Raw genomic sequence first — 16,837 nt, 5'->3', positions numbered from 1 at the left:
AGACAGTATCTTCACGAAGTTTAGCGTTTGCAGCCATCTTGAATTTAGTCACGATAAGTCGAGCAACGAGTAAGAATGAACAGCTATGATAAGGGATCAGATTCCAAAAATAATTCAGTGGAAATGCATGGATTCCAGTTTCTTCCAGTAGCAGCAACTGGAATCCATGCATTTCCACTGAATTATTTTTAGAATCTGATCCCTTATCATACCTGTTCATTCTTACTCGTTGCTCGACTTATCGTGACTAAATTCAAGATGGCTGCAAACGTTAAACTTCGTGAAGATACTGTCTGTATAAATCGTCTTGTAAGTAAACTACCAGTGCTTTTTCAAAGTTCTCAATGTCTCGTTTTAAATGTCAGGGCCCTAGGAAGTCTACCAATGAAGTGTGGAGATACATTGAGCCTCGTAAATGGGTGTAAAACAGTGATTTATTTGCATGGCTAGCCCGATGCCAAAGCACCACTACTGAAAAAGTTGTTGGTAGCATCGGCTAACTAGCGCCAGATTTTGGAGTGCAGGGGACAAGTCGAGATGGGCTATGAGACATACGTTCACACTCGGTATCATGTTTCAATACACTTTAGGTCAATATCACACCGGAATTCTCCTTTAAGATGCTACAGTTCATAAAAATATATAATTTATTTTATACAACAGATACAAGCAACAATACATATTTATTGATGGGTGGTCTTAATAAACAACGTTAATGTGGATGACGACACTGATGGGAGGGGTATACTCACCTTATGGGCTCCCAAAAGTGCAGTTATCACCTGGTGCTCTCACAGCAAATCTGACACTGCAAACTACGTGCTATATGTCTTTCAGGTGCAATTAGAATTAACACACTAATGCGTGAAGGGGGTACCCCTGCTGACTTATGGCAAGCGATTTTAACATTTACCCGCTAAGTTTGACTATCTGGAATTAACATTGTAGATATCAACGTCTTTCTGACTAGTCACAATTACATTTTGGATAGTTGGAATTGTCATTCAAGATATCTGTAACGTAATTGTGACTAATCGAAACGTCAGATAGAGATATCTGTAATTTAGTTTTGAGTAGGCAAAACTGAATTACAGATATCTGTCATCACGTCATTGAAAACAACATTCAACTCGTCACACATCTTAAATGACAATTGCAGATATCTTTAATTCAGTTTTGACTAGGCAGAATGAAAGGTGAAGATATCTCAAACGTCATTATGACTAGTGCAAATTATTGTGCAAGACGTTGCTCTTTAGATCCATAGCAGAGCCCGTCTACTTATTAGACATTCTCTGTCCATAGGCTAATTTGCTAATTTCCCCTCCCCAACATAATCGAAGAAGAAGTGGGCTTATTTCCTTATTTCTATGAATGGAAGAAGCAGTCATGGCTGTAATGTCTTGTTGACATCTAAAATAACTAAAACTCAGGGACACGTGTGGTTTATTAGACTCTCACGTTATCAACTGATCTCTGTTTCGTAGCCTACATAAATTAGTAGGCCTAGGCTAGCCTACTAAATGCACCAGCACCATCTACAGGAAACCCCATTCATAATGGTGTTGGCTGTAGGCTAATCGAAAAAATCAAAGCAACATTGAATCATCAATTCTTGCTGCAGCTCCTGTCTTGCATAGGCTGCAGCATTAAACCCTGTGGATATCTGAAATGACAATTATGGATAGGAAGAATTCAATTGCGGATATCTAAAATGTTCGTTTTGACTAGGCAAAACTGAATTACAGATATCTGCAATACATATCCAGTCTAGCGGGTAAATGTTAAAATCCTTGCCATAGCTGATTAACCCCACCACCATACAGCGTCGAGTCCAAGGTCAACAGGCTGTAATGGGGCTGGAGAAGCTCTGGCTGTTTTGTCACATGACTAGCAGATTGAACAGGACAGCAGGACTTGATGGACAAGATCGTCCAAGTATTATTATTATTATTATTATTTGTATTTTTTTTTTATTACAACGAACGAATGTTAAGGGTTGTTTCAGGACAGAGTAGCCTACAGTATGCCTGTTGGCAGCCACTCTGAGCGGTCAAAACGAGTCAGAAAAGTCGAGACAGGACAAATCGTCAAAATGTCGGTGTCCTCCACTCTAGTTCATCCAAAACAAACCAGAAAAGGGACTCAAAGGGCTAAAACCCTAGCCTAGAAATCTAGACGCGCCCTAGCGGCGGCAAATTAATTTGCTCAGCCTGTACGTCTAGTATCAAACCATAGGGATTTCTATTGGCTGACGCCGTGGACTTCATCCAATCACAGTGCTCTATTTTGTTAGAGAGTCTTAAGGCGGGCTTAACAGGATAACGACAGTCCTGTGACGGTGAACAACAAGGAAGGTGGCTATGGCTAACGAAGAGCGGTTGTTTGAATCGACGTTGGCGTCAACTTTGGAGGAGTTGGCTTTTCTTTGAAAGTTGAGCAACACAATGCACTTAAGTAATTCCTTTCGAAGAAGGATGTATTTGCCGTTTTGCCGACCGGATACGGATATGGTCGTAGCGCTGGCCTATTGCATGCCTAGGCAGTTTGAAAGACAATTCTCTGCCCGCCCCTTGGATTAAGCGAGGTAAATGGTTCGATTCCAGACTATACATTTCAATGATATAGGATGGCCCGCCAGGCTACTAAAACCCGGAATTTTTTTTTTAACAGTGATTTATTCAGGCCCACACTCCTATTCAGAAGGTGGCGGTAATGCACCTAAAAGCTGTTTGCCAACCGCCAAAGAAAAACAAGAAGAAGAAGAATGGGGGCTATCTGGGAATTTTGATCAAAGATTGTTAAGGCGGAGCTCCGCCTTTACAATCTTTGTTTTGATTGTTATGTTTGCTGGGTCCACGAAGTTAAAGTCGCGAGCAGGAGAAAATTGCATGCAGTCCAGAACGGGAGAATGGTTCAAGACATTTTGCGGAAATAAACAACATTCTGCGTGTAATCAGACACAAACACCAATCAACAGAAGTAAGTTGTCAGAGCAGCGAACTTGCGGGAGGAAGGGTTTGTGCTTTCACATAGTATGTAGCTAGTTAGCCAAAGTAACTTCGTACCGCTAATCTCAACGCCACTGAACAAAAAGAAGCAATAGGCTACATAGCCTACTTTGAGACATGCTCGAGAGATCAAAAACAGTTTCTCTGGATAGTTGTGTGTTTTGTCACAAACAGTAGGCTAACTCCTGAACACAACTTATCTTAAGGAGCAATACATGCATTCAAAGTTTCTTTATAGGTCAGCACTTTCTCCCTAAAGTCGGGTGAGCCATTTACCTCGCTTTGTAGCATACCTCTCAGATAGCAAGAGACGTCTTTTGCTCTTCGGTCCTTTGTTCTATGTTCTTTGTTCTGACAAACGCCTCACCTTGTGGGTTCAAACACTTGCTATTCAGTTCAATTATAATTATTAATCCATCTATGTGTTGAGTAAGTAGGAAACGTGTGCTCCAACAGTGCTCCGATAACGTGGATCTGGAAATGTGTTATTCTCTCGCTCCCTGGGTACGATCTCTGCAGTAAAGTGCAGTACTATGTAGTACAATGCATTTTTTTAATATCCAAAATATTGCATGTCATGCATAAGTACGCAAATAATTCCTCCAACGCAACAGTGTAATACTAGTGAAACTGCAGTTCTTACACTTGAAGAAGTGCAGTAATTTTTTGTTGTTCTCTGGGTATGATCCCATTATGGCTACACATAACGATGTGTCGATCTCAGGCAAAGAGCACATACTGCATGTGAGCTTTTAGTTTTCACTTTTTTCTTGTATCTTATGTCTTTATATTATTTGACTATTTACATGGTCTTTTCACTGCATTAGTTGTATTGTATGTGTTGTATCTATCTCCTTACCATCTTGAGAATTCTCATTTTTACTTAATTGTACATTTATGTTTTTTTTAATTGTTTGGTTTGTCTGTTTGTTTGTATTACTTCAATTCTTTATTACTGTGTTAAATGCTCTAAATGTAAAGCACTTTGAGCTGCAGTAATAAGCTTAAAAATAATAATAATAATATTTTTATTCATGGGATTTTTTTTTATTAATTGAAAAACAAATATTTTGTTTCTCTGATTTCAGGCAATTGAAATATTTGAATGGGATTATCTTTCTTCTGCTAGCAACATGGATGTTGGACTTCCATTTCGTTCTAGCTGTGCTGAAACACACCAGGTTGACCTGAGAGTGATCGTGAAAGAAGAAGATATAAAAGATGATGTAAAACAGGAGGAATCTGGTCATCTGATTGCATGTCCAGATGCAGAAGAAAAGTCTACTTACAGTGCAACACTACAGACAACGGTGAAGAAGGAGGAGGAAGAGGAGGAAGTGCGACAGCTTGGCCCGCTGAGCGTGATGGTGAAAGAAGAAGATATAAAAGAGGAGGAGTATGGTCATATGATTTCATGTCCAGATGAAGATGAAAAGCCCTTTGCAGAGTTTCACTGTGAATCTCAAACAGACTGTAAAACTGAAACAGACGTCACAGAGTCACCAAGGTCTACTTACAATGAAATGACAACAGTGACGATTGAAGTGAAGAAAGAAGAAGAGCAGGTGGAGGAAGAGGAGCATGAGCAGCTGGAAAGTAAGTCCTCTCATATAGAACTGAACAGTCCATATGTGTTAGAACTGAACAGTCCATATGTGTTAGAACTGAACAGTCCATATGTGTTAGAACTGAACAGTCCATATGTGTTAGAACTGAACAGTCCATATGTGTTAGAACTGAACAGTCCTTATGTGTTTCACTGAATTTTGTGACTCTAGAGGGCGCTGTTGCACTGAAGCCTGGGGCAGCTCTGTGCTGCACTGAATCATTAGCAAACACTCGCAAGAGGCATATCGATTTTGGTTCCAAACGATCACAAAAACAATGTTATTGAGCAAAAACAATTATTTTGTCACATTCCATTTAGAAATAGCGTTTCGGAAATAGCTACAATTTCAGTTCACAGTGCACTGATTCACGCTGCCCCTTTTAGCCCCGCAGTCTCTCTCTCAAATGACAACAGACTCCCCTCTGTACACGGGCCACACAAGCTTTTATACCTTTTAACACTTTGAGTGCCATAAACGTTCAAAGTGTTAAAAGGTATGAAAGTGTAGTAATCGCGATTTTACGAGGTAGTACATTTCGTACCTATTTTTCAAATAATGAATATCCAAATCGCCCCAAAATCTTGACTTGATCAGGCTAGCCTAATATCACGTTAGGCACGTTGTTAATGCACAACACCATGTCAGTGTTTCCCACAGAATTGGATTCAATTTGTGGCGGTAGCTTACTTTGACAACGGGTGTATTAAGATCGTCTTGGTAGTGTATAGGTCTAAGGCGTTTGAGGGAACCCTTGCAATTGTAACACAGTTGAAAGGCTGCTGATGTGTGGATGCAATTCATAACGTTTTCTACATAGTTAAAATAAAGGTTCGTACTTCTCCTTGGGACAAGCATTTTTGAATTTTGGAAAACACTTTTCCATTTACATCGGGATTTTGCAAACATTCAGTGTCAGAGTCAATACAATGATAGATAGATACTTTATTGATCCCCAGGGGAAATTCAAGAGCCCTTCAACGAAATTGACAAGCAGCTGTAAGTAGGCTAAGCATGCTAAATTCGACATCCAAACAGTATTCTAACGTTAGCTTTGAGATACTGCTTGATTTCATAACTTAACTTAGTTTAGTCTCTTCAATGTAGCCTACTATGTTGTGATAAGACCTTAGCAGAGTTCACTTCAATGCAGCAGTTTTGAACAAATTTGCGCAGCATGGTCACGATGCTAACGGATTTAATAGCAATTTAGCCAGACGTCTTCCATGCAATGCTTCTATGTGGCAACAACAATCCTTCAACAATCATGAATATTTTGTTAAATGCACATGCAGAGGAGTGGGGCAGCGGGCTACGAGAGAGAGCAGGGTGGGGCAAGGAAAGGCTGAGTGCGTAAAAAGCGCAGCTCAATGCCAATGCAAGGATTTGACCTTATATTTAATTTAAATTAAATTAAACATAGAATATTCATCTGTGGCGGCCGATTTTTATTTCGTGGCGCACCGCCACAGATTAGTCAATGTATAGGAAACACTGCCATCTTGAAAGTCATCTTGAAATTGTTTTGTTTTTGAGTCAGCAACTAAGTTACGTGCGTCAAATCAATATGTTTTCTATAGCATTGATGTAAAGAGTAAATAACCACCTATACACTGGAGAGAAGCCTCATCAATGTGACCAGTCTGAAAAAGCATTTGAAAGGTCCACAGATCTCAAAAGCTACATAATACATACTGGAGAGAGCCCAGGGTGAAAATGGGTAACTTTTCGGAGTGGGTAGGCTAACAACTTAATATTATGCATAGTAGGCTATTGTTAATGTTTTATGGATTAGCCTTATATCTTAAAAGAGCTGGTCTAAGGGCATTATAAGAACCGTTTAGACTCCGCAACCTTAAATGCACCATTTATAGTGACAATGAATGCACCATTTATAGTTAAACAGTATAACAGCATTTGTTAATAAATTATTAAAGGCATTTAACATTAATCAAAATCATAACTTTTTTTTTGAATGAATGTCCTGGATTTCACGAATCAAATGTGGCAACCCTAGTGGACAGTGTTTGACAGCTTGCGTGAGCCCAAGTAGCTTACTTTAAAGCGATATCACAAGCTCCTGTCAAAATCTAGCAGTGGGCCTAACTACACACAAGCAAAAGGCTATGAAACAACATCAACAGTACGTTACACAATATCCTCGCTAATGCGCTAACTGGCATTTATTTGAAATGTTATCAGCAAAGTTGAAAGGTGAAAACTTTATTTCACGGTGTGTTCTAAACAACATAATGACATGATATTAATCTTTCATGTGCATGAGGCCCATATAGCATCACAATGAATATGAAGATCATGTTAAAAGTTAGCTGGCAAAAACATAAATATGTAGATTACATACCTGATGTCACTGAGCTGTCAAAGAGGCTACGGAACCATCTCCGTACGTTATCGCTAATTAAACTCAGCTGACTGGTGTTGGCGCATAGCCATAGTTCCTGTTAAAATGCCTACTAGGTGAGCGCTGGGAATCTAAACACTTCAACACCGACATGTAGCCTAACATGTTCAAAACTATTGCGTGTTATGGGGGAAGACATGAAATTTCTTGAAGCATTTGAGAACACACTGAATTTACTGGAAAGTAGTCCCTGTTAGAATAGCTTGCTTGCAAATGTCTTTGTCCATGACTGGCAGTTCTATGGCAAGCGGTTTTAACATACCTTATGGCAAACCGCCTACACTGGGTAAACTTGAAAGCAGAGCTTACTTGTGTGTGCATCCATGGCAAGCTGTTTTAACATTTAAATGTATTATGCGTAGGAGCAATGAGATATTGATAGTAAATTGAATATAACAGTTAAATTTTATGTTCAAATCTGTCTTATCAATAAAAAAAGCAATTCATGCTTTAGACCATTTTATTGTAAAAACCAAGTACCGGTTCAGGCACCGTTTCGGCACGGCACAGTTTTAAAAGTATCGATTTAGCACCGGTATCGGATAAAACCCAAACGAAAACCAACCCTAGTAACAAGTAAATCAATATAACGGCCGGTTCATTTCAGTTTTATTCCGATACGGGGCTTCATGTATCGATGTAGCCGTATCTTACACATTAAAAACGGATACCGATACGTATCGGTTAATCTTTACACCCCTAGCGTTCAGGGTATACAACTTAGCCTGACTGATAAATCAGTATGCTTTTTAAAGAATCAGCAGAGATTATAGATCCCAAATCGAACCACAAAAGTGTTTTTCAAAAGCGAAAAATAAACATTTCTGGCGAGGTGCGGGTGTAGGCTGTGCTATGACGTAGATTACTATAACTGTAAATAAGCGTAAATTCATCTGTAGCGTGTAACAAGCTCTCAGTCTCGTCATGCTTGAATAATTTTTTGTGACTCTAAATTGTTTTATACATACACACATAAGGATTAGTTTTGGACAGAATTTGACACAGAAAATGTCATCAGCCAATATTGAATTATAGAAAGTCTGTCATTCTAAATCGTTATGGTAACTCTTCCAGGTGTATCAGAACACCCCCACATAAGGCAACAGAAGATCCATGGACCGAATGATGAACTCAAAGGAAGGCTTTACCACCGCTCAGTCTACAGGAAGAGTTTCACAGCCCTTACTGAACTCGAGAAACAACAGCAAACACACTCTCATGGTGTTAATCAAAGGCAGAGTACTGGCAAAAGGCAACATAAATATGCCTTTTGTGGACAAGCTTTTTCAAAAATGTCACATCTTAAGGCCCCTTTGTTAATACACACTAGAGGGAGGCCTCTTAAATGTGTCAAGTGTGAAAAAACGTTTACACATCTCTCAACTTTTAAAGCCCACATGTTCATACATGGAGATAAACCATATAATTGTGTCCAAAGTGGGAAAGCTTTTTCACAAAGTTCAGGTCTACAATGCCATATACTAATACACACTGGAGGGAAGCCTCATAAATGTGTCCAGTGTGGAAAAGCTTTTTCATCAAGATCAGATCTTAAAAGACATTTACCAATACACACTGGAGAGAAGCCTCACAAATGTACCCAGTGTGGAAAAGCTTTTTCACAAAGTTCATATCTTAAAACCCATATGCTAATACACACTGGAGGGAAGCCTCATAAATGTGCCCAGTGTGGAAAAGCTTTTTCAACAAGATCAGCTCTTAAAAGACATTTACCAATACACACTGGAGAGAAGCCTCACAAATGTACCCAGTGTGGAAAAACTTTTTCACAAAGTTCATATCTTAAAAAACATTTACGAATACACACTGGGGAGAAGCCTCATGAATGTGCCCAGTGTGGAAAAGGTTTTACAAACCTCTCATCTCTTAAAAAACACATTCTTGTACATACTGCAGAGAAGCCTCATATATGTGTCCAATGTGGAAAAGGTTTTTCACAAATTTCAGCTCTTAAAAGCCATTTGCTAATACACACTGGAGAGAAGACTCATGAATGTGCCCAGTGTGGAAGAGCTTTTAAGCAGCTCTCAAATCTTAAAACCCACATGTTAGTACACACTGGAGAGAAGCCTCACAAATGTACCCAGTGTGGAAAAGCTTATACACACCTCTCAACTCTTAAACAACACTTGCTCCTACATACAGCAGAGAACCCTTATATATGTGTCAAATGTGGAAAAGCTTTTACACAACTCTCAACTCTTAAAAACCATTTACTAATACACACTGGAGAGAAGCCTCATGTATGTGCCCAATGTGGAAAAGCTTTTATACAACTTTCAACTCTTAAATACCACATGGCAAGACACACTCAAGACCGTCACAAATGTACCCAGTGTGGAAAAGGCTTTTTACACAAATTTACACTTAAAAGACACATGAAAATCCACACCGGAGAAAAGCCTTAATCTGACCACTGTTGAAAACATAATTCAGATAATTCAAGGCTTAAAAAACATACTACAGTAATTCACGTTGGAGAGAAAGTGTGAAAAGGCATTCAAATGTTCCTCTTCAAAATCATATGATGGTGCAAACTTTTAAGAATTGAAAAAGCCACAGAAATGTATGAAAAAGCATTGATAGTCCCTCGCATCTAGAGAGGCAGGTGTATGTTACCATGATGAGTTAAATATAAACATAGTCTATGAAACGTTTGTTTTTTATGTCCAGTTTGCACAAGCAGCGACATAGGCTGTCATTCTATGAAATCATGCCGCACATTACAGCAATAAGCTAATTTATGAAGGACGTGTAACAGTCTATGTATAGTCAATAGTTTTTTTTTTGGGGGGAGGGGGGGGGTTCTAAGGAAACTAGAAAGATCACGACCACTCATCTAAAACTTTTAGTAAGGGTCTGTATTCACTCTCCGGTGAACCAGCATTACCGTTCATCACAGCTGTTGCTTCATTATTAGGCTACCGGGTCTGTGAGTAGGGGCCGCTGGAAGTGAGAGAAAAGGAGCTGTGATCGCGCAGCAATTAACTTATGCAAACAACATCATGGCAGTTTTTAAGCTCACCGATGCCGACCGCAAACCGCTACCAATCCAGTGGGAAATCTTCCGAGATTCTCCACTACTGCAGTTGTGTAGCTAGAGTCTGTTTGCAATGTGTGGGCAACAATTTGCGCTGCTTTATAGAATGAAAGTAGGCTTCTTCGCTGCTTGTGCAAAGCTGATCATACACCACCTGCTGGGGCTGACGACGCTTAATAAACTGCATTGTGGAAATATATAGTTTGTGATTTAGTGCCGTTTAAATGTAAGCTTATAGGCCATTATGGCTATTTAAAACAGATTGTCTGTATGTCCAGTATTCTGAAATATTAACATTTTGTCCAGCCAAAAAAAAGTCTTGCGTAACCTGCTTTCAATGCTATGTGAAAAATCAATATGTATCTTGTATGTATGTATGTATTTTTGTATGAAATGTATGTAAATGATCATGTCTTTGCTCATCTTATTTATTTTTATATATATATATATATATATATATATGATTTGACCACATCGTTTGTAACAACAAAACATTGCATTGTATAAAGGAATGGTCATAACCAGTGTTAACTTGACATTTTTCTTCATCGTTTGTAACGAGACAGCATTGCATTGAATAAAGGTATGGTCTTAACCAGTGTGAACTTATTTTTCTTTTAATGAGGTTCCACAGAGGAGCATTTGATTGCGTAATTGACCGATCCTAAACCTTGCCCAGCTTGGTCAAAAATTACTGGAGTTGGCTAGAACTGCATGCTATCTGCTATCTTTTGTTTATTGATCTGTGGCATCTCTCTCACCTCCAATCTAAACTTATTATGACCATCCACAGCACCACGGTTGCTTTCTGGGCAAAATGTGTCCCTTTGTCTCCTAATACCTGGCCACGCAGTGTAATATCACTTTCACTGTGTCTCATTTGGCATACTTTCATGAGTACACTTTCGTGCAGCACCCTATGTCCACTGTATGCTTTTGGGCTGAGTGCATATATTTTAACAATAGTGTCGTCTCATATCAAACAACTCTGAGCACTTAATAGAAATGACAATCGCAACATTTAAATATATAATTTGTGTCCTCTATTTGACAGTAACATGGTCATGCTGTGTCAAAACAGTTTATGTTATAACTTGCTTGTACATCTGTAAAGTGTGTTTTCCACTGCTGCTGGTTCAGCTTTCTCAACTGCAATTACCACGAGTTTGAAAACGCTCCCTCCCCTTCCGCTATATAGCCAAGATGGCGTCCATTGAGGGCGAAAAGTATCCAGTGTTCCACACTCAGCTTTTTGACTGCTATGAGTGCACCATCCGGGGACTAGCAGTGCACTTTGTGTCGTTGGAATTGTCAGTGTGAAGGCCTCCACACATTCAAATTAGGTATTGTATTTTGCCAGAAAGCTGAACTCTGCTCCAAAGACATATTTATGGACATTTAAAGCAATTTGCAACTATTTTGTATCTTATATTTATTTGCAATAAATACCGAAAAGCTTTCAACAACAACATTCTTGGATTTTCTTGGATTCGGGCCGCAAGTCTGACCCTGCACCCGCATTCTCCAGGTGGTTGAAAACAATAGGAAGAAAACAGGGGGTTACAGGAAAAACATAAGCATTGTTTTTTGCCACTACAGTTACTGTAACACATGCAGAGGAAATTTGAAAGACAACAGTTTATCCCAGCTCTCGGATTGACAATGTGGCAATGGATAATTCCCAGACTCTACATATTGATGTGGGTATGGCTCGTCAGGCTATATAGCACTTACCCATATGCAGTCTTTTATGCTGCACTGAGCAGAAATACAAAATATAAGGAACATCCTCCTCTGTATGCTCCTTTCTTTAAGTTTGTTCTATTTAAAGCCTGGCTGATGAATCAGTGTGCTTTTTAAAGAATCAGCAGAGATTATGGAGCCCAAATACGATTACAAAAGGGATTTTTAAAAGCAAAAATGAACATTTCTGGTGGGGTGCTGGTGAGACTACAGCGTAGACTGGCGTAGATTATGATAAATGTAAATACTGGTAAATAAATTCATCGCCCTGCCTTGAAAACCGAAAGACAACAATTTTATCATCAACATTCTATAGCTGATGTTTTTAGTAAGATCCCACCTTTAAAGGTTTTAGAATATCTTACTAGCATATATTTGAAAAAAATCAGCAGAGTAACTATATTCTCCTCCTAAACGTCCTCTTATACTATCCAATTTCCACAAACAAGCCCTCTTAGCCTGGAAACTACTCTACGTTCATCACTTTTCTCCCCATAAAGCTATTTTATGGAACAACCAAGACATTACAGTAAAGAACAAATCTATTTTTCTTCCTTCTTGGCTCGCAAAAGATGTTTCTTTCATTAAAGACTTATTTGACAAGAATGGAAACCTCCTTGCTTATGAGAAATTTCCCCACCAGTTTACCACCAGTTTCCTGTAAGAGGCAAATAATTTATTCTTGTGTGTAATGCAATCCCTATGGTATCATTCAGTTAATGGAATATCACTTGTCAAACAGCTCAAATGTCTGAGTAAACCCTACTGTAGCCATTGATGGTTGCCCTCTCCTTGATAAAAAAAAATGCAATAAGAACTTTATACGTAACGCTTTCCATGCTAAAAAGAAATGGACTCCTAAGAGGGACATTTTTCTGGAATAAATCAATTAATGATATTGACTGGAAAAAGGCATGGTTATTACCTAACACGTTTTGCCTTACCGACCAAGTAAAAGAATTACACTTAAACATTTTACACAAACATTACTCTTGTAATCCATTACTATCTACATTTTTGGATATGGATAATATGTGTGCCTTTTGCGATATGGAAGAATCTTTTTCACATGTTTTTTTTTTTTATGAATGTAATGTTGTTTTTGATATCTGGTCTAAGACACCATCTGTCTCACTTGTTGAGTTGGTTGAGTTGGTTGGTTTTCAAAACCCAGATTGCTGCTAAAAAGGTGCGGCCTACAATCGTGGAGACATGGAGAGGTATTATAAGAACCATGTCTAGAGCTTTGATGGCAAATAAAGATGTTTCCATTGATTATTTAAAAAGGGTATGAATAATTTTGGACATGCCATTTTTCCTTAAAATGTTTAAGAAAGATGAAAATAACGTTTATTTATTTTTTATTCCATGTTTCTATCACATTGTCTCACAACCTTTTGGCATGTGGCAGTGTCATTGTCAGTCAGAACAAACATATCAAGTGAAAATCAACATCAAACATCAATATATGCCAGGGGTATGAATAATTATGTTCTTAACTGTATGCTTCAATATTGCGTTTTATCTTTTTTTTTTTTGGTGATGTATTCAGGCCCACACTCCTATTCAGACGGTGGCGGTAATGCACTTAAAAGCTGTTTGCCAACCGCCAAAGAAAAACAAGAAGAAGAAGAATGGGGGCCATGTTATGCTTGTTGGCTCTACGAAGTTAGAGTCGCGAGCAGTTCCGTGGAGCTAGCGACAGTAAGCGACAGTACGCGACAATAGCGGGCAATATGGCGGCGAAAAGCGTCAAAATAAAGGTACAGATGAACGATCAGATAAAGTAGGTTAAAATTCGGTTTTCAGAGTATTTTTCAAAGGTTTACACGAAATGTAAACATGTTGCTGAAACTTAGCCTATGTAAATGCATGTGCAAATGTTGTAATTGTAGCAGAATTGTCTTGCTAACATCCTTGTAATTGAACGGAAGTGATCTCACGCAACACCTTTCTCAATGCAAGGCAAGACAAACCAGAGCCCGTCTAAGGACTTTCTCTGGACAAACGTCTCCATCTCCTGATGTAGGCTACTATTAAAAGAGAGGGGAACAAAAACAAACATAGAAAAAGGGGATAATAATGTACTATACATCGATTTAAAGTTAATGTTTTTATACAATTATACTTTGCATTAATATAATTGTGGAAGGATTACCTTTTTCATTAACAAGACCTAAAATAACACTATTATCAAATAACACTTAGTTCAAACTTAGGGTGGTAGGCTAAAATGGACTCCTTGTACTTTCAGAATAGATATTTATGCCAAATTCGTCTTTATAGGTATATGCCATACTAACTCTATACGGACTCATATAGCCTACCCTAGGCCTGTCATACTATACACAATACTATTGAACTTTAAATTGTGTGGCTATGGAAACAATAAGTTGTGCATATTTAAAAGGGGGTAAAATGGACTCCTTATAACATATACTTTCAAAATACACATAGATATTTATACCAAGTTCGCCTTTGTAGTACCAGGCAATACCAAGTCACTAGGCCTTCTATTGACACACACTGTTGAACTTCAAATTGTGTGGCTGTGAAAACAATAAGTTGTGCATATGTAAAAAGGGAGTGAAATTAAATCCTTATAACATGTACTTTCAGAATATATAAAGATATCTATACCAAATTCGCCTTTGTAGGTACAAGGCCATACTAACTCTGTATCAAGTCATATACTGTGTCTGCCATTGACATACACTGTTGAACTTCAAATTGTGTGGCTGTGAAAACAATAAGTTGTGCATATGTAAAAGTGGGGTGAAATGAAATCATTATAACATGTACTTTCAGAATACATATAGATATTTATACCAAGTTCGCCTTTGTAGGTACCAGGCCATACTAACTCTGTACCGAGTCATATACTTTAGGCCTGTCATTGACATACACTGTTGAACTTCAAATTGTGTGGCTGTGAAAACAATAAGTTGTGCATATGTAAAAGTGGGGTCAAATGAAATCATTATAACATGTACTTTCAGAATATATATAGATATTTATACCAAGTTCGCCTTTGTGAGTGCCAGGCCATACTAAGTGTGTACCGAGTCATATACAATAGGCCTGTCATTGGCCCACTGTTGAACTTCAAATTGTGTGGCTGTGAAAACAATAAATTGTGCATATGTAAAAGTGGGGTGAAATGGAATCCTTATAACATGTACTTTCAGAATATATATAGATATGTATACCAAGTTCGCCTTTGTAGGTACCAGGCCATACAAACTCTGTACCGAGTCATATACTATGTCTACCATTGACATACACTGTTGAACTTCAAATTGTGTGGCTGTGAAAACAATAAGTTGTGCATATGTAAAAGGGGGTGAAATTAAATCATTATAACATGTACTTTCAGAATATATATAGATGTTTATACCAAATTCGCCTTTGTAGGTACCAGGCCATACTAAGTGTGTACCGAGTCATATACTATGTCTGCCATTGACATACACTGTTGAACTTCAAATTGTGTGGCTGTGAAAACAATAAGTTGTGCATATGTAAAAGTGGCGTGAAATGGAATCCTTATAACATGTACTTTCAGAATATTTATAGATATGTATACCAAGTTCGCCTTTGTAGGTACTAGGCCATACTAAGTGTGTACCGAGTCATATACTATGTCTGCCATTGACATACACTGTTGAACTTCAAATTGTGTGGCTGTGAAAACAATAAGTTGTGCATATGTTAAAGGGGGGTGAAATGAAATCATTATAACATGTACTTTCAGAATATATATAGATGTTTATACCAAATTCGCCTTTGTAGGTACCAGGCCATACTAAGTGTGTACCGAGTCATATACTATGTCTGCCATTGACATACACTGTTGAACTTCAAATTGTGTGGCTGTGAAAACAATAAGTTGTGCATATGTAAAAGTGGGGTGAAATGGAATCCTTATAACATGTACTTTCAGAATATATATAGATATGTATACCAAGTTCGCCTTTGTAGGTACCAGGCCATACAAACTCTGTACCGAGTCATATACTATGTCTACCATTGACATACACTGTTGAACTTCAAATTGTGTGGCTGTGCAAACAATAAGTTGTGCATATGTAAAAGGGGGGTGAAATGGAATCCTTATAACATGTACTTTCAGAATATATATAGATGTTTATACCAAATTCGCCTTTGTGAGTACCAGGCCATACTAAGTGTGTACCAAGTCAAATACTATGTCTGCCATTGACATACACTGTTGAACTTCAAATTGTGTGGCTTTGAAAACAATAAGTTGTGCATATGTAAAAGGGGGGTGAAATGAAATCATTATAACATGTATTTTCAGAATATATATAGATATTTATACCAAGTTCGCCTTTGTGAGTGCCAGCCCATACTAAGTGTGTACCGAGTCAAATACTATGTCTGCCATTGACATACACTGTTGAACTTCAAATTGTGTGGCTGTGAAAACAATAAGTTGTGCATATGTAAAAGTGGGGTCAAATGAAATCATTATAACATGTACTTTCCGAATATATATAGATATTTATACCAAGTTCGCCTTTGTGAGTGCCAGCCCATACTAAGTGTGTACCGAGTCATATACAATAGGCCTGTCATTGGCCCACTGTTGAACTTCAAATTGTGTGGCTGTGAAAACAATAAGTTGTGCATACGTAAAACTCCACTGACCACACCAGCACACACACCTCTGTCCACACCACGGTCCACCCCAACACACACACCACTGGCCACACCATCACACACACCACTGGTCACACCACTGGCCACACCACTGTCCACCCCAACACACACACACCACTGTCCACACCATCACACACACCACTGGTCACACCACTGACCACACCACTGTCCACACCACTGACCACCTCAGCACCTCAGCACACACACCTCTGTCCATACCACTGATCACACCAGCACACACACCACTGACCACACCAGCACACACACCTCTGTCCACACCACTGTCCACCCCAACACACACACCACTGGC

At 38.6% G+C, this 16,837-nt stretch overlaps 2 protein-coding genes across 7 annotated transcripts in view; both read left to right on the top strand.

Moving 5' to 3' along the window:
• LOC121718789 (zinc finger protein 708-like) overlaps positions 1-16,837 on the top strand; it is a 712,111-nt gene that overhangs the window by 521,760 nt on the left and 173,514 nt on the right. For 3 of the 6 annotated variants that reach the window (XM_042103961.1, XM_042103959.1, XM_042103960.1), the window contains exon 1: positions 4,530-4,607. The exons of 2 other annotated variants lie outside the window; for them this stretch is intronic. In XM_042103961.1, the coding sequence (XP_041959895.1) occupies positions 4,593-4,607 (15 nt within the window). In that variant the 5' untranslated portion in view covers positions 4,530-4,592. Of the gene's footprint in view, positions 1-2,885; positions 2,983-4,529; positions 4,608-16,837 lie in introns of those variants that run through there. One more of the 6 variants, XM_042103957.1, reaches the window with a different exon arrangement.
• On the top strand, positions 2,854-10,514 carry LOC121718877 (gastrula zinc finger protein XlCGF26.1-like). Its single transcript, XM_042104254.1, has 3 exons — positions 2,854-2,982; positions 4,100-4,607; positions 8,115-10,514. The coding sequence occupies exons 2-3, from the start codon at positions 4,145-4,147 to the stop codon at positions 9,467-9,469; spliced, it is 1,818 nt and encodes a 605-aa protein (XP_041960188.1). The 5' UTR covers positions 2,854-2,982; positions 4,100-4,144; the 3' UTR covers positions 9,470-10,514.

This window comes from Alosa sapidissima, chromosome 9 (genome assembly GCF_018492685.1).
Source record: "Alosa sapidissima isolate fAloSap1 chromosome 9, fAloSap1.pri, whole genome shotgun sequence".
NCBI lineage: Eukaryota > Metazoa > Chordata > Actinopteri > Clupeiformes > Clupeidae > Alosa > Alosa sapidissima.
Note: the sequence above shows the minus strand (reverse complement) of the source record. Positions and strands in the feature narration are given on the sequence as shown.